This window comes from Streptopelia decaocto (assembly GCF_964273445.1).
Source record: "Streptopelia decaocto genome assembly, chromosome: 2".
NCBI lineage: Eukaryota > Metazoa > Chordata > Aves > Columbiformes > Columbidae > Streptopelia > Streptopelia decaocto.
In genome coordinates, this window is record NC_138655.1 from 30,170,476 (window position 1) to 30,189,566 (window position 19,091).

The 19,091-nt window shown below is 43.1% G+C and overlaps 1 protein-coding gene across 1 annotated transcript; it reads right to left on the reverse strand.

Moving 5' to 3' along the window:
* Positions 1-209: 209 nt before the first annotated feature.
* CHMP4C (charged multivesicular body protein 4C) lies at positions 210-17,837 on the reverse strand. The gene is made up of 5 exons (XM_082044884.1): positions 17,422-17,837; positions 10,189-10,366; positions 9,112-9,226; positions 5,739-5,847; positions 210-3,588 (listed from the first exon to the last, which is right to left on the reverse strand). Exons 1-5 carry the CDS (start codon positions 17,612-17,614, stop codon positions 3,524-3,526), a joined length of 660 nt encoding a protein of 219 aa, XP_081901010.1. The 5' UTR covers positions 17,615-17,837; the 3' UTR covers positions 210-3,523.
* Positions 17,838-19,091: the final 1,254 nt, after the last annotated feature.

Here is a 19,091-nt window from a genome sequence, read left to right on the forward strand (position 1 = left end):
TGCTTGGGACCACGAGATGGCCGTCTTGTCGTCATGCGAACACCGCCTGGCCAACGATCCCGCCCTAGCTAGCCTAGTGTCTGTTAAAGTGATTAGCCAATCAGCATAAGACACATGTGCCTTCTGATGTATAAATGTGTGCTTGCTGAGCAATAAAGCGGACACCTTGCTTGCATCAGGCTGCGTCCCCGTCTCTCAATCGCGGCAGCAGCCCCTCCCTAGACAGGTAGAAGTGTGTGATGTAAGCAAACGGAAGTGACGTTGTAAACTCAAGGTATATAAACCTGTGTTACCTGCCAATAAAGGCCATTTGCCATCCACCACATTGGTGTCTGCGAGCTGATGAACCGAGCGACCTGGAGGCAGTCACCGTGCTGTTCCTGAACCAGGTCATCACTACCTTCGTAGAAGGCAACACCCCTCTCGCCAGGTTTAATTCTAAGGAGGCCTTAGCTTTCCTAGTTGCCTCCCTACACCATCTGACAACAGCCTTATATTCTTCCCAAGTGGCCAGCCCCTCCTTCTGTGATCTATAAACTCTCCTCTTCCACTTGTGCTTGCCCAGCAGTTCCCTGTTTAACCAAGCAGGTCTTCTGGTTATCTTCCTTGACTTCCTACCTGTTGGGATGTTCTGATTTTGAGCTTGGAAGAAGCAGTCCCTGAATGCCAGCCAACTACCTTGGGCTCCTTTACCTTCAAGTACTCTGTCCCACAGGATTTCTCCTACCAATTGCTTGAAAAGGCCAAAGTTGGCCCTACTCAAGTCCAGGGCAGCAATTCTGCTTTCCCAAACAAATATGGCAACAAGCACTCCAGCTCTGGAGGTCCACACTGCATTTTGGTTTGCAGATGATGACTACAGTATCTCTCAGTACAACTTCCCCAACCACCTGTGTCCCAGCCTGTGAACTGCTATGTGACTGTCCTCCAGAATCACCAGTCACTACACAAAAGCTTTTAGAGAAGCTCACTCAAATGACCACAGTTTCTTTTCTTCACTCTTCCCTAATTTTGTGCCCTAAGTGCTTGGTCTGAAATTAATAAGCTGAAGACACTTGAAGCTTCCCAGGATCAACACTTGGCCAAAACATTGTTGGAGATGAACAGCCAGACACCAGCTTGCAAAGGATAATAGCTTTCCTAGGATTTCTTCTCTCTGCAGGGTGTTCACACGGGAAGTTCTTCTGCAAAACCAGCAGGTCCAGATTTTCTAAAACAGACTAAAATTTACTTCAGTTTCAAACTCGAAGCTTAGAGACCTATTTTGGTTAGGTTGTAGAGCACTTTAAATACATTAGGTGCTACCATCATGGGGAAGTCAGTGCCAAGTATTGGAAAACCACTAGTTTGACCAAGAACAGCTGCTGGAAGCCAGCTTTTCCAAGCTAAGCACAGGACTACATTGGCACAGCCTTGCATTTAGAAATACCAGATGCGTCCACCAGCACATGGCCAGCCTTGCACAGTGATGCAATCCATGTACACTAGCACTTCCTGTACCCAACTCGGAGACTTGCATAGACTGCATATATTGGAAACGGGAATCCAGCCCAAAGGATTAGCAAATGGATTCTAAATAACTCAGGATATTTGTTATTTTATTAAATAAGCCCGCTCTCAGCTGGCATCTCATCCCAAATTTCAGCAAGCATTAGAACCGAGTAACATTTTTCAGTGTTTCATTTCCTACTGAGAGTTCAAAATGTATTTTTAAATTTAAGGTAGAACCATAATTGTTTTTAAACAAAAACTGAATAGTTCCAAGTTTTCTCTACTCTCAACAGAAAGGGACAATTTGCTTGGTACCTCCAAACTTTGGGACAGAATTAACACATTTAATTCTTTCCAATTAGAAATTTATCCAAAGTAAAGTGTCATGGCTTGATTCTCCTTTCACATGGATGCAAACCAAAAGCAATTCCACTACAGAGAATTAAAAAGTCCTGAAAAACTAAATCTCTCCACAGGGTTTGTAAATTTTGGGTTTCATCAATGGAAATCAACTTGAAAGCTTGTCAGCATGCCAGTATGTCATGTCCACAAACACACATTAGCTTATTCTCAACCTAAACCCAACAAGCTGAAGCCTTTTGTAGCCTATCAAAGCTCAACACCCAGCACATCACAGGCTAAAACCCGCAGGAGAAGGAGTCAGTCTTCCGTTGCTGTAGATCTAGAGAAAACAAGTCTCCCCCTATTGCCGAAGTGGTTCAATCATCAGTAAATTTAAACTAACTTGAAAACAAGAAACGTAGATCAATGTGACTCTGCTTCCCACATCCCTAGGAGCTCCACAGTGTTTTACTATTTCCATGTGACTGGCAGCAGGCTACTAGTATACAGCTTAAGCCTTATTTAGTAAAATTTGTTAGCACAAAGCAGTCTATTTACATTTTGTGTTCTATTTGTGCAGTGATTTCTCTATATATGTAGTAGTTTAGCACTCAGAGTGGCATTTCTTCCTCAGGCTAAAAAGCTGTCAGCAGGACAATAACACATCAGCTTTACAAGTACTTCAGATGCACCTTTTAACCTTTAAGGGTTAAAAAGGCATTTAAATACAACACGTTGTTATTATTTCTGTTCAGAAACTGAGTAAGAGAAAATAACCAAATGCTCAGAAATTAAAATTATTTTGAAATTGTATAATCAAAAAATGTATTACTAATTCCCCTTTGAGAATGGATATTATCATACAAAGTAAAGACTCACCCTAGAAAGACACAATGGAACAAAACACAGGAAAGTCAAATCTCTTCTGTTTTTTTGACAGGGTTAGCAGCAATCAGTTTTGTTTGGCAGGAATCTATAAAAACTTGGAAATCTCCTTTTCTCCAGTCACTGTAAAACTGTTCTTTAAACAAGTTGAAAATAGTTCAAAATACAATTCAAGTTGACCTACAGAAGTGCATGGGATATTCTTGCCAAAGCTAAAACAAAACAAGCAACCTATCCCACTTCAAAAAATCTACAGAAGAGTCTCCTCTTAATATTTAGGACACCGTAAGTTGCTCCAGGCAGATTGTTTAAATCTCCAAGCCCAAGTCAATGGCTGTTAGCTCTTGGGCTCAAAGGAACTTGTAAGGCAGGACATTTATAAAGCTGTTTTGCTAATGTTCAAATAGTCTGAACCAAATAACCCCCTAGGATAGGGCCCTGATGACGTATTAAACTTCTTCATTTCAATAATGAATCCAGCTGTGTTCATAAGTGAGGCACACAGGTTTAACAAACTGGAAAGATATAGTGAGACATTACCTAATAAAAACTGATACTAACAACAAAACAAGTCTCTGGACAAGGTTGAAAATCTTTGATGCTTAGAGGTTTTGGCAACAATTGCATTTCTTTGTTTTTGTTTTTAAACTGGTTTTGTAATATCGCAGTAACACTAAGGTTGGCCGTAAAAAAAAAAATCAGTCTGTATGAAATGCAATCACACTAAATTGGTTTGGTTATAAAACAGCAGTACAGCTCTTTACATCTGCACTATGATGTTCAGTGTTATAAAAAGACCATGCTCTTATGAAGCCCAGGCAGCCAGCTTCTTCATTTCATCTTCATCCTCCGCTCTCTTCCTGGTCGATGCTGCACAGAAAGAGAGATTAACAATAACCATCATCTAAAAATATAACAGTCAGAACCATTTGTTTGTTAGCATTAGGACCTGCATGGTTCTTTTCAGCGTGAAGATCTCAGATCAATTTACGGAGTGGCGAGCTAAACAAAGGTAATGCAGTAATGAAGCTGGCGAGAGATGCCACTCTTTTGCCACGCCATTATCTCACATATAACCCTGAGGTTTACAATGTAGATCTGATGTAACTCCTTCTGAAAGACTCCCACAGAAAATACATTTAACCTCTGAAAGCTGTCAAAAAGAGCAAGCGTGCACCAGAATGCCACAAGTTCTCTCACCGCCACTTGAGCAGGCACAAGTCACCTGCCCTGGCCAGCTGTGCATCCTGCTCCCCTTCCAAATAGCACTGAAGGATTCTGCATGTGCAGGTCCAGCCTTCAAAGGAACTCACCCCATTTAATGAGAGGTGTCCTTTATTAAAAGGGAGAAAGAAATTCCTGAACTTATCTTTGCTAAGGTAACATCAATTAACTGCTGTGGTCCCAGCAACACCAATTCCCAGCTCTCTTACCAGGCCCCACACATATTTTACCCAAATCTTCTATCACACATCTTTTGCATCCCCTGAACTCAAATCTCATCCGAACACTCTTCATTCACTGACCTACAAACTATACGCCCTACAGCCTCTATCTTCAGGTTGTGCGTGTCAGGGTTTGCATCCTCCAGACACCAGTGGACGCTGTTCCTGGGTACAACAACCCCGCGTGTGCATTCAACAGCAGCCGCTGGCTCCCGCCTGGGACAGCCGTATGGCCGGGAGCCACCGTCTTGAGAGGGGCTGCAACTACCACCTTCAGGGACTAAAGCTGGGAGAAGGACATGGGAGACCAGGGGTTCAGTCCTTGCTCTGGAGGCGAGTGTCAGTGGCTCCTTGTGCGACTGGGAAGGTCACTGTCCCTACTCCATCTCAGCTTCCTCTTCTCTAAAATCAGGAGGGTAACACGCATCACCAATTAGAAGCATTATAGAACCATTAACTGTTCTTATTTTGTGGTTGCTGTGAAACAGTAAGCATCCAGTTTCAGAAAAGATAAGCTAGTTTTGCATGGCCTTAAACTATGTAACCAGCTAATTTTGCCTGAAGCAGCCACACAGAGAGATGAAGTAGCAAATTAAGATGGTGAGAAGCACATGGAGATGGCCTGGGTTTCATAAAAATGTCAGCTGGCACAGCTGGATCTGGAGGAGGATGTATGAACAAGCCATAAACGCCCAGACTGCAGTTTGCCCTGGGTTTTCCTAAGTCCATTTTTTTACTAGCTGTTCTGCAATTTACTTAAGTAGATGAGGCCACAATACCAGTTTGGATATTTTAAACTGCTTCTCAGGGATTTAAGTGCTGTCTGCCAAAACACACCTAAGAGTCTTTGAGCTGAGCTTGTCTAGGTAACCTATTCTGCAGCAGAACACACCATAAACAACCTGTGCCACATGTGCATTCTCCTTGCCACCACTCTTCTACTAGCACCAGTACAGGACAAGTCTTTTCAGCTGACAAAGGACAACAGGGACACATTGAAAAGTGATGTAACTGACTCCAGCTTAATCAAAAATGAACTGAGCAGAACTACAGAAAAATAAACCTACTGTTTAATGCCAAGAATAAGTTTGTTCTGTAGAAAGAGAGGAAAGGAATGACAATATTTCTTCATTTCTAATTAAAATACCAGTGGCAAATATCAAACCACTATCCTACAAAGCTGGATCTTTGTGATGCAAAAATTTTGAATCTAGGCCAGACTCTTATTAGAAAAAAAACTAAGGATTTAATTGCCAAACAGAAAAAAGCCTTCTCAGTCCTCAGTGATCTCATTACATTTCAGTAGGAGATGCATCAGTAAATGTGCACGGCCAAGGTCCCAGAGTTTGTCTCCCCAAATATACAGAGAATTTGGTACTAAATGCTTTCATATAGCAAATCAGAATTCCACTCTGTTTTTTTTCTGATAAACAGATACAAAATATAAAAAGTAAACCACAGTACTTTAAAAGTTAAAACAGAGTTAAATATATTTCTGGAACTCACTCTTCCCCTCCTCCTACTCACAACATGGCTTAATCATGAGAAACATAAAATGGCAAGGAAGCAGTTTACCAGGGCGAGAAGGCAGCGATGTGGACGGAACACTTGGCAACCTGACATCTCGCATTCCCTTGTTCAATTCTTCTTGCTCCAGTTCTTCTAATTCTGCCATCAACTCATCCTAAATTCAAGGAGAACAAATTTACAAATTCATTGTCCTGACAGCGATCTCAGGCAAGGGCACAGTCAACCACCATGAAGCAAAGCACTACAGAAAAAATAGTTTACTGTTGAAAACAAGTATCAAAAACCAGCATATCACGAGTCTATTTTTTACTAAGTGCAGGAGATAACAATAAACCTTAATTGAGAGCTGGGAAAAGGATAACAGAAGTTAGAAGTAGGTCAAGGAATAAAATTAGAAAGAAAACTGAAGGCAGCATAGTACTCATCAAAAAGAGCAAAAGACAAAAAGATCCCTCTGTCTTCCTCAGGCTTGTTCCAAATCTAGAGCCTGCACTCTTGAATGGATTCTAATTTTAATATGTGATTTCTGCCATTTTGGATAAACAGCTTCCACTGATTATAAGGTAGACTGGCATTAATCATTATGCTTCAGCCATATCACACAAGTTTATGATTATATATGATTTCAAAGCAGCACTGGAATCAGAGGAGTCCTCATGGGTCCTGTTATTCACTCTAGAAGCATGGGACGCTCTTCTGGACAGATGACCTAATCCCCTCGTATAATATTAAAAATAAAAAAGCTATATACTTTTTTTAAAAAGCCAAAGACTGGAGTCTTTGGAGTCTCCTTGGCTGGAGTTTCCCAAAGAAAGGAAGCTAAATATCACATACTTGTAGAGAAATGTACCTTCGCCACGTTGATAAAATGGTTTAAAAGGAAACAATGGGCAAAAGTGTCTGGGGAAAAAGCACCTGTAGCAAAGTGAGATCTACCAGGTATTGCAATGGGCTTTGCCTACCCCTTTATATAGTGCTTATCACCAACACGGAAGTTAAAAATGATAATGACATAGTCACCACAGGCCTTCCTAGGCTTACTTTCTTGTGTTTTTTATATTTTAAGGACAAAAAAAAGGCACAGTTTGCCTACTTGACCTATTTCACAATGCAAATCCTAGGATATCATTGAAAAATTTTGGCATCAGGTCTATATCTGATCATGCACAATTGATGGCTGATTTCTCAAAGAAATGCACAAGCTGGTGCCCCATGTCTAACTTAGGCATTTAGTTGAGGTGCGAATGGAAATCCAAAAGTGCCCTAGTCAGTGGTGTGAACACAAGCCTCTTACAAAGTTAGTATCTGAGTTGTTTTAAAGTCAATGGAAATAGGTATTTCTGAAGACCTCTCTTCTGGTGGTCATCTAACACTTGCCCACACCAAATCAGCCCTTACCAGCCTCTGCTGAAGAAGTAAACAAGAGAACGAGAAGTGTGTCAGCCACGACAGGCTCTTACAAAAACAAACAAACAAACAAACAAAAAAACCCCACTTATTCTCAAAGTGGGAGACACAAGTTTTAAATTCTTCTAATCCTAATCTCAAACATGGATGTGGTTTATGTTTCCAACAACTCAGGAACTATGCTGTGGAATATCACAATGGCAACAACAAATCCCATTTCTCTTCTGGAACCTGGGCCAAAAAGACAGCAGAGGGAAGAGGTTGTGTGAACTCTCAGGTTCCAGGCCTTGCCCACTGCAAGGGGTGTAAATTTGATTATCAGAAACAGGCCTCCTGGCAAGGATCACCCCCCAGTGAGCATCCTACTCAGGTACAACACAGCTTTTTTTCGTTTTCACATTGTTCATGACATACACCTTGTCAACTCAGGGAGAAAGAACCCTGATATTTTTGCGCCTATCTGGAGCAGTAGAAATGACAAGCTTCCATCATCTCCTTACACTCGCAGCACACGAGAAGAGGAAATCCAAAAGTGTGGTCAAAATGTCCTTTAAAAAAATAAATATCCTCCTCCAACCCAAGTCACGTCACATCCTAGCAATTAAGTCATTCACTCTCCTGCTCTAAAGCTGCCGTGGCCTGCAAACCAGGTTTCCCAATTACTGGGCAAATGCTGCAACTATTGGGCTCCTGTCAAAATGCAGGTGCTGGTACAACAATGCCCCATGTGACAGTGCATTGTTTTCCCAGAACAAAAAACATGCCCATCAATTTAGACTAGTATCCCTTAGGAACTTCCAGGTCAATCTACAACATGCTTACTAAGTCTAGACTCCTAAATGTTAAACATTGATGAAAAGTAAGTGACACCATATAGCTATTCGGGATGGCACTATGTTTTTCAGTTGTTTGAAGCCCAGTTTATACAGGCCAAATCCCATTCCTTAATACCAGTATTGATTAAAAGTTTCTTGAAAAGTCTGTTTACAAAGTGGAGAAATAAGAAAGCAGATAATAGGGACAAAATACAAAGAATCATCACTATTTTCAACAAATTGTAACTGTTCAATGAAACCTCCCCTCCCCCCCAGTCAAGCAAATATGATATAGCATATCTATATTTCTTTGTTGTCCATTTGGGAATGAATTAGTTGGGGAGAAAGTTAATTGTTTGATTCTTTAGAACATTCTTCAAATGATTCCTCGTGCTTGGTCAATTTAAAACATAGTTAAAAACCAAACCCAAACTGGATGTGATACTGGGCCTGATCTGCAGCTTTGCATTCCACAGATTGCAGGAATTTTGAGAATATCTGACCCTTAAGTCCTCAGCCATAATTGGGTCAGAAAAAAGTAATTTTTTTGCTTAAATATACAAAGTCAAGTCCAGGAACACTGGATGAAAGCTACTGCAACAAATTAACTCAAGGAAGAAATCTGATTGCCTCCAACTGGAATTACTTCTACCTAATGGATCTACCTCTGTACAAAATCTAGAAAACAGGAAAAGGAGCTGCACCTTCAAGCGCTAAAAAAGACTTTAAAAAACTGGTCCAAATATTCAGAACTGTCAACAACAGCCTTTCATGGCATAGGAACATGCAATTTGTCAAATGGCTGTCTATTTGGAGCACAAAAATTATATGTTTCAGTCTCCACTTGGTGTAGTACAAATTACACAGTTTAGTGACCTCCTTCCATGGTACAATTGAGAATAACAACTACAGGAATGCACTTAAAATTGCCTTTTTAAATGTATATGTAAATTAAAATATTTTTTATATTTTACATATCTAGATCTTTTATTTTTATATAATTTATATAGTGTTTTCATATATATATGTGTGTGTTTATATACACACAAAAAATTATAAAAATGCCCTAGGTAGGGTAAGCTAAAACTAAGGAATTTCACATGCACACCTTTTGAGAAACCACTGGAACAAGCCACCACACAACACTATAGAGTCATTTAACAGCTAAAACTTGCAGGCTTTACTGAAGTACTAACCTCATCAAAATCATCACCAAAGGCAGCTCGGTTTGAGATAGCGTCTGAAATTTCCTGGGCAACATCTTGCTGTTCCGTGATCTCTTGCATCAAATCATCAATTTTGTTCAAGTCCCTAGCAAGATAACATAGAAACATTCTTTAAAGATATATCATTCAAATCCTGTGGCAGAGAGTCGGAAACCTGAATAGACCCTATTTTCTTTTTAATGCCCATGGCTGTATAAACAGAAGAACTGAGAGGGAATAATTTCCCTCACGTACACCTTAATGTTTCCTGACAAGTTTCAGTGTGTTTTAGCCAACCTAATTTCTTCCACTTTGGGATTATAACAGAAGTCAAACTGCAGCAGTCTGTGTCTCTCTCCCTCTCTGTGCTTCTCATACCTCTGCCACCCAACAGCCTCATTCCCTGGGCAGAACCCACCTCCTTCCCAAGGTCAGCATCTTTACAGACGGATCTTTTTTGATATTAAGCTTTCAGCAGAACTGGGGGAACTTAACAGGACCACACCCCATTTCAAAGCTTCCCCTTATTGTTAACTTCATTATTGCTTCTGTTCCTTTTTACTTATTCCAAAACAACCTTTCTGATTTAAGTCTGTTTATTCAGGCAGGCAAATGCCCCATGAAACAATATAAGACATAAAAATACTACACATGCACAAAAAAAAAAAAAAAAAAATACCCTCTTTTTTAGTAAGGTCTAATTAGTACTTTGAATCACACAGTCCAGCTTATGGACTTCAAGGAAAAGAGTCCATTTGGTTTGTTCAACTAAGTTTTCTTCTGGAAAACGCAAGGGCAGAGGCCAGTCTCCTCTGCCAAAGCAAACCTAAAAAAACAGGTACCACACAGATCTCTCTAGTTAGCTGGACCTCCTTCTAAGACTTGCTGTTAAGAAAAGGTATTTTTTCTGCCAAATATAACATTAAAGCACCAATAGCATTCCTGACATTAAATGCCTGGACCAAAAACAAAGTCAAAACTGACTGACTTGATACAATAGACTGCCGTGATGAAATGGTTTAAAAATGGTTAGTAAGCCCAACTTAAAAGCTATTAGAAAGCACTTACATATTTTCATGTACTTTTTTCATAGCTTGTGCAGCATAACCCATATTCTTGAGCACTTCTGTGTTGGTGTGGGAATTTTCCAGTGCCTCTCTCTGGAACTCAATGGTCGAAAGTGTCCCATCAATTTGACTCAACTGTTTCTCATATCTCTTTTTTCTCTTCAGTGCTTGTAAGGCAGCTGGAAAGCAAAGAGGCAAAGTGCACTGTGTATTTGTACAGCAAAATGCAAGGACAAGTAGTTCAGCACCGAGCCGACCTGCAGAATTCATAATTCTCACTCTCCTACCTTACTAGTAGGGAGACAAACTTTGACCACACCAGATCAGCAGCCTGTTTATCACCAACATGCTGCTGCACGAACATGCTGCGAAGCCTCTTTTAGATTAACTCCACTTAGCACCACAGGGAAGAGCAGCTTCTTCCGCCACTGCGGGAGATCTTGAACTCCATCCTGTGCACACAGGCAAAGCAGGGAAGATGGGGAGGAAAAAGAAAAACATCAGAGAGAAGTCAGAAAGGAGGAAACGGGAAAGAAGAGGTTGCAACACGTAAGTGAAAACTACAGAAGACAGAGGAGGAAGATCTGTCATGATAACCACACCTCCACCAATGTTGCTTTCTAAACATTGTCTCAGCAGCAGAAACTCTCAAGTATAACAGAAAGCCCAAAGGGCTCACATCAGAAAAGGACTCACATTTCTCTGGCTTTCAGCTGCACTTATTTCTTACAGTCATTAAGGAACATGATCTTTAAAGCTTACAACTTGAAAACATACAGAATTTTGCAGATGTGGCCACAGCCAAATCCAGCTATTCCCCATTATTGTTGTAAACTGTTGAGATTAGCCTTTTATATTTGCTAAGTTATAAGCAGCATACTTTGCCCAGAGTAAATCATTACCACAATAAATGCACGTGACAAGCAGGAGGAGAAGAGGGCCTTCTCTTGGCCTCTGGGTGTGGAACACACACAATCTTGCCACAAGCGTTTCCTGACCACTGTCCTTTCCAAACTACATGTGTGCCAGGAGAGAAAAAAACCAAAAACACACCTACCCACAACCAAAAAAAACCCCACAAGAGAGACTGTGTTAATGCACTGCTTTTTCAATGATATTAATAATCGTGTCCTTTCCCTTGCCTCTTACATTCAATTTTTGTATCAGGTTCAGAGCCAGGAAGCAACAGCAGCTCTGCAGCCCCCCAACCTCAACCACCTGATACCAGCAATTACTGTTGCCGTCCTATTCAAATAACTGCCCATGCGCAATAACACTGAATCTTGACACTGGGGTACACAACTTTTCAAATAAAGTTAGCATCCCTCCAAGGAGGGGGCACAGATTTATGGTGTGTAACACCACACTAAAGAATTTAGTGCTTTGTTGAAAAATGCTTAAATCAACATGGTCAAAGTTGCTCATCAAGATCTCCCCAGGTTTTGGGGGATAGTCTGAAAGCCATGCATATTCTGAAAATAGAAGCATGAACCCCAGATGATGTCATGCAAATGTGAGAATTGTGAAATTCTCAGGGACAATTCCAAAATAAATCTGTTTGACTTAATCACAAATAATCTTTTTACCTACTTATTATTTCCCTAGTTATTTATGCTTGTTATTAGAACATGAGCCATTCTCTCCCTCTGCTTCAGTTGGATCAAAATTTGATCCTGGATTCTCAGGTTTGGAAGCCAGAGATTGCAGGTAAATGTCATGGTCTGAGACTGTGCATGACACCAGCTGTGCCACAGAAGACTCTGAAGCCCCATGGACTGAGGAGCACTAACTGATCGATGCAAAAAGGCTTCAGCTGGTATCAGCAGCTACCACAGAGAAATAACTTGCAGTCAGTGTTTTTCAGAAATGGGACTCTGTAATGGTAATGTTATTATTGGCTGCTCAGAAAGAAAATGGATTTCCTCAGTTACACACAGAGCAGTTGTTTTCAAAATCCTGAAGGTTCCTGTATTAAGATTTAATTAAACCACACAAGCAGCTAAACTCTGTGACTTCACCTTTTCATAAACAGCTTGTCCTAATTATTGTAGTGCAACATATAATTTTTATTAATTCTCTTTAGCTTTACCAGTGCCTTATAGAACAAATGACTTCATAGAAAATCAATTCACACTCCTTCCTTATCAACCAAAGCATAATTCCCACACCACATTATAAGATTTTTCTCATTTATATTAAATGAATGCCCTTCACTCGCATTTTGTAATAGTAGCTCCTACAGCAAACGTATGAGAATTTCCTTGTTATTTGAACTCTGTTTTTCTGTGCTTTACAGATTATTATTCATTTTAAGTGCTTTTCTACTGTGCATACAAGCATTTTAAAATTTGTGTGCAACCCTTACAAGAACACTGAAATGCTTCACAGAAGTGCCATTGCATTATAATAACCAAGGTGAAGAAGAATGTAAATTCTATCAAAACATAAAGAAATTGAGCAGAGAACATAAACTTACTTCACTGAAGGTCTAAGAATGGCACTGAAAAGGGGTGTTGCCCATTCCAAAGATTTCGAAGAAGGAAGACAGCTCAGGGAAGACGACTCTAAGCAGGCAAACGTAATTAATACCAATTCAACCAGGAAGAGGTCTTCTCCAGGGGAAAAAAAAAAAAAAAAGGCACCTCATACCCTATTGCTGTCATGCTCAAAAGAAGCCAATTCAACTCCTGCATTTGGTAATGAAGAGGTGAGCAACTGGTTGGTCTTTGGCACATTGCTTGCTGGTCTCAGAAGTACAGCACAAGCAGAATACAGTTCAAAGATCAGGGAACACTGCTTTTAATATGAAGTTTTATTTTATTTCCAAGACAAGTGGCCAGAACAACAGTAGACTATTGTATCAGTATGCATATTAAATAACTACTGTTATTAACATACAGAAGGACACTTCCAATATCAGTACTATGCTCATACTTCACTAAGGAATCAGAAATGGTCAGCTGGGCAATAGTAATCCTGGCCACACAAATATCCAGGTTTCTAAAGGAAAAAACATAGTAACATAGAGTAGTTGTGGCACCGTCCTGTGGTTTCATGACAGATCAGAATGAAAAGAGACAGTACAGTGATAACAACATCTTTATCTGTCAAGCCCACCACCAACACCCATCAGTACAGGAATTACCCATGATCTCATCTTCTGAAGTAGAAATAAAAGAACTGTCTAGTAATCCTTAAAATTCCCAGGGGGAAATGGGTGAAGAAGGAAAAGAGCGTTTCTTCAGAAGATGTCAAAATACTGGATCTCATTTCTGGATGCAGTTTGCAAACCTCCACTCCAATCCTGCAAAGAACTAATGGATCACAACTTCTGACCTCCCTTATACCAGAGACAACTAAAATAAATGCTGCTGAGGCCATGAAAATCATAACCACCCTAAATAAGCTCATCATCAGCATTCATAATCCTTAAAACCTGTGAGGGAAGCCATATACAGTTACAACCGAAGCACTAATCCAAGAACAATAATGCATTTGACTCGGGGTAACCACTGCAGTTCACGGCAAGACACTTGAAATGTGATCACGAAGACCAGAGAACAATAACTGCAACTCACAGAACAAAGAGACATTAAAGGCTTCCTCATATCTCCCCGCCAGAAACCATCAACCCCAACCTGTCACACACCCTGCCACAGGTGTGACAACATTGTCCGTGTTAACACTGACTACCAGAGCATTGTTTGGTTTCAGCAGTGTTCTGGTGACAACTCACTCACTGAAAAGGAATGCTACAGGGCCACATAAGCCCTGCCCAAATGCACCACACAACAAGCAGCATACACTTTAAAAAGCCTACCTGTTATTCTGTCTTTCTATGTAGGTTTTGTTCTCCGTAATACTATATGGCTCTTTATGGTTAAGATGTAATCCTACTCTGGATCCCTTATTTTAATTTAGTTCTTTCCATTTAGACATTTTTTTAGGATCAGTGAAAGATTCCAGGCTGAAACAACGCCCATTCGCATGTATGTTATTTTCACAGGCGCAGGTGCACTTCAAAAAACACATTTCCTTTTAAACAGAGTTCTCAAATGCTCGGTATCACTTTCTGTCCTTTAAGTTTTCCTGTATGACCTTCAAAATATTGAAGACATAAGGCAAATTTGCAGAGGGAGCTGGCAGGTGTGCACCGGCTGAAACTGAGGTACTCCAAAAAGTACAGCAAGAGATAGCCCAAAAAAACATTACTATCTGGAATGGGGAGAGATTAAAAGACAGTGCTAACTGTGAAAAGAAACACTGCTTATCAAGACATAACCTTTGCAGGAGAAATTCCAACACACATCATTGTTTCAAAAAGCCTCAAGTGGTCTAGCAACAGTAAGATATTAATGGGGAATGATGGAAATGTATCATGCCAAAAGCATAGCTAATTTCCGATTAGGTACAGGAACTGCAGAGATACTTCATAAAGGAGAAGCCAAAAATATCTAAGTGATGTTTCACACCTATTTGCATAGCTAACATGTTATGAGTTTTAAATCAAGCTAAGCCTACTGATGTCACATGAACCCATTCAAGACTCATCTGAACTCATGAAAAAATTGCTGGTGCTTGAATCTGCTCTCTCATGTCACTATAACTCAGACACACATGTCTAAAAATCAAATGAGATCATGCTAATTTAGTGCATTTTCTATACCTAGATATGTCTCGCTCCAGTCTCGGATACTCCTGTTTCAGTTTCCACAGGCTTCTCCACAGATACAGTTAAGAAAAAACATTAGAAGTTACCTACAAGGTCTGTTTGAAACATTCATTTTAGCAAGGCAATGTAGATTAAAACCTGTATTCTCTCATTTGTGTGTATGTTTACATAACACTACAGAATATGCCAGTTAGCACAGATTTCCTATGAACTATATAGTACAGTGTACCAGCTAATACACTGTTATATGTAAATCAACAGCAATTAAACTGTAAAGCAACTGACATATCAAATCTCCAAGAATACCACTTCATTTAAGTTCACTCACTAGCCTGCTTAATTCAAGTACTTTGGCACGGCAAGGTTAGTTTCCCTTGTTTCTTCTCTGACTATATCCCATTTTGGCTTTAGAGACATTTTTGGCATGAAAAAATTCCCACTCTCTACTTCTTGCCCTACTCCAGTCTCTTTACTGTCCTGAACTGCAGCTTCCTGAGCAAAAGACAAGATAAAAAGGAGTTATTTTTAACCATAATCAGCTCAACAGTCCTGTTTGCAGCATGACCACAAACAATGGCATAGATAAAGCTAGGGGAATTGCATACTGAGCATAGCAGTGGAAACAAACATCTGGCATAAAAGCTTCAACTGTCAAGTGCTGCACACCTGAAGCACAAGGCCACAGTTTGACAAACACCTGGAACCAGCATCAACCAGCCAAGTTAAAGGAGAAGCAGATCGACCTTTTCCCAACAAGTCATCACTCCTGCCTGTGCACCGCCCTCTTCTTTGCAGGTGCCTAAGCACCTGTGCAGTTGCAGACTCAGCTGGAAAAGTGGAACTTAACCTACGCTGGGTAAAAAAAAAAACAGAAAAAAAAAAAAAAAAAAACACATAACAAAAAACCACGACATCTTACAGCTGCATCCAGCTTTCTGAAACACACCCTTCAGGGATCTCTGCCGAGGAAAGGAAGGGAGCAGCACAGAGGCAGGAGCAAGGCAGGCAGCATTCCTTCTTTCCTGCAACCATGCCAGCTCAAAGTCCAGCCTTGGGACTGAGCACATCTGCATCTAAACAGGAATTGCTGCAGTCACAGCAGCAGGCCTGTTTTCCTTCATCAGCCCCCAGGCAATTGCACAGTAAACTAGTCCTGGGAGGTATCTGGTCACTTTGTCCCACAGCAAATTAGTTTTCAGGTGCATGGCCCTCCCGAACTAGCTCACTGCACCAGCACACAGATGCCAGCACCTGCACAAGGGGTCAAGACAGACACTCCAGTTGAAGCCAGGGGAGTGGAAAGTTTGGGGCCAGGAGAGCCCCGGCAGCTCCTGTGCTGCAGAGCGGCAGGCTCCGTGGCACAGCTGAACCAGCTTCACTCCCTCCGATGGTTTGTGCCTTCAAATCTGGCCCATCTTGACCGATGCTTTTAAATCCTTTCCACAGAAATGCTTTTTGCTAATCATTATTAAATGATAAAGTATTACAGATATGTTAAAGGACTAACCAAAACACCTTTAACACACAACTCCTCATAAGTTCCAAGTCACATGGCATTCACTTTTAAAATTATCCAGCAACAGAAAAAGCAGATGAAAGAGCTACTTTCTCATTACATCACAAATCTTTAATAGGAAATGTTTTGCTTCTGTTTTGAAGTATTTAAAGAAAAATAAAGTGCACAGTAGACAAACAGGACTCCACGCGACTTTAGAAAGTAATTAACTTGTTTCTCAGAGGCCTGTATATCCCCAAGACATTGGCTACCATCATTTGCTTCCCAGAGATGACAACATCAATATAAGCAGGATTCAGACCTTATTATCCCTCACTATCCTCTCCTTTGCAGCTAACAACAGCCCACACCAGTAGGCACTAATGCTCTAAACGATCACTCATTTTTTAGTGATATCCCATACTTCCTATGTGATTTGAGAAAAATCACTTAATCACTTTGTTCCTCAGTTGCCAACAGTATATTCTCCAACCTTCACAGTGGGGATAACGTGAATTCATCCATGAACACACAGAAGATCCTCACATGCTTCCTCTCCTCTGCTATGTCCACAACTAATGCTCAACACCCAAGCCGTGATCCCCTTCCCATGTTTAACAGTGCCTAGCAGCACTGTTTATCCAGCCGAAACCTGCATCGACTGTGGTGCAAAACACGAAGCAAAGTATCGCACAACGAACCGCAGTCATTAAATTAGTTAAGAATAAAGCACCCTGCTATCAGCTCACCACAGTGAACCCACAATGCACTCAATAGATCCCAAAGTCCCGAAGCCACCACCACGTCCCAGCATACACGCACCGTGGGGACATTCACTCAGAGAAACACGAAACCCACCGCACACCTGCGGGGCAAGCAGACCCTGCGAGAACCCGAGTACCCCTCTTCTGAACACAGCCCCGTCCCCAGAGCCCTTCGAACCGCGGGACCTGAAGCCTCACAAGCCACCTCAGCAGCCGCCAAGGGCCCGGCAGGGCGCGCCCGGGCTGCCCCGGCGGCGGGCGGAGGGCAGCGGGCCCGGCCCGGCCCCGGCCGAGCGGACTCACCGCGCTTGTTCTTGGTGCCATACTGCCGGGCTGCCGCCAGCTCCCGCTCGATCCTCGTCTCCAGGTACGCCTGCTTCTTGCTCAGCATCTCCTCCGTCTCCCGCAGCCGGGCCAGCGCCTCCTGCGGCGAGGGCCCCCCGCGGCCCCTGGCAGCCGAGCCGCCCCCCTTGAAGAACTTGGAAATCTTGCTCATGGCGGCGGCGACCCCGACTCCGCACCCGCCGACAGAAGGGTCTGAGCAACCCGAGCCGGCCCGCAGGAGCCTCCCAACCCGAAACACGCCGTGACGGCACTTCCTGCGCCCGCGGGCGGCGGCTCCGCACCTGGCGGCGGGGCGGGCCCGGCCCGGCCCCGGGCTGCCCGCCCATGGGCGGCTCCGCGGAGGCCAATCGGGTGCTGCCCTCTGCGGCCTCACGCGTGCTCTCCGCCAGCGCCGGGGGCAGCGGCGGGAGGTGCGGGCGAACCCCGGGTGAGAGGGCAGAGCCCAGGCGGAGCGGAGGGCGGCCCAGGCGGGGCCGGGCGGAGGCGGCTGCTTAGTTTGTGCTTTTCCCCCCGCCCCCATTTTCTTTCAGCCCCACGCCGCAGGAAGGTGTTTTGGGAGCGCCGGAGGCTGTGACGGCGCTGGCCGGGGCAGAACAGCCGGTGCGCCACAAGCAGGTGACACGGGCGGAACGGCTCGTGATCGCATCGTGGAGAATCGGAGGTGACACAGACCCAGGCGTCAGTCACGGGCTTTAGCGCTTGGGCATGGGAACGTGCACGGGTCTGGACTGAGAAAATAAACACTAAATTCTTCGCAAGTGTGGCTGTTACAGATGTATCGCAGAATCACAGAATCAGAATCACAGAATGTGAGGGATTGGAAGGGACCTCGAAAGATCATCTAGTCCAATCCCCCCGCCGGAGCAGGAACACCCAGATGAGGCTACACAGGAATGTGTCCAGGTGGGTTTTGAATGTCTCCAGAGAAGGAGACTTCACAACCCCCCTGGGCAGCCTGTTCCGGTGTTCTGTTACCTTCACTGTGAAGAAGTTTCTTCTCAAATTCAAGTGGAACCTCCTGTGTTCCAATTTGTACCCATCGCTCCTTGTCCTACCGTTGGCTGTCACCGAGAAGAGCCCAGCTCCATCCTCGTGACACTCATCCTTTATAAACGTCAATGAGGTCACCCCTCAGTCTCCTCCAAGCTAAAGAGACCCAGCTCGCTCAGCCTTTCCTCATCCGGGAGATGCTCCACTCCCTTAATCATCTTCGTGGCTCTGCACTGGCCCCTCTCAAGCAGTGTAAGTGAATCGCTAGGGAAACCTCCGCGGCGCTCAGAAGTTACAAGAGCATCTCGGACAGCTGCGCTGCCCCCACCTCTGCCGCCTGAAAACACGCCCTGCTCGGAGCGCTGACTCAACTAATGGCAACATAAGACACAAAAAATATTCCCCTCCCCCACCATAACAGCGCCTGATGCATGAGCATCCCCAGCACCGCGGCTCTGAGCGGACTGGAACGCTGAAACGCCGCTGAAACCGATCCAGGCTCACCAGCGCAGGTTTCCCTGAGCCCACCAGGGTCCCGGCAGCTCCGGCCCAGCCGGGAACCGGCAGCGAGACCGACACGGGCGCCCGGCCCCGCTGAGCCCCGCCCCTCCGCCAGGCCCCGCCCACAAGGCTACCAG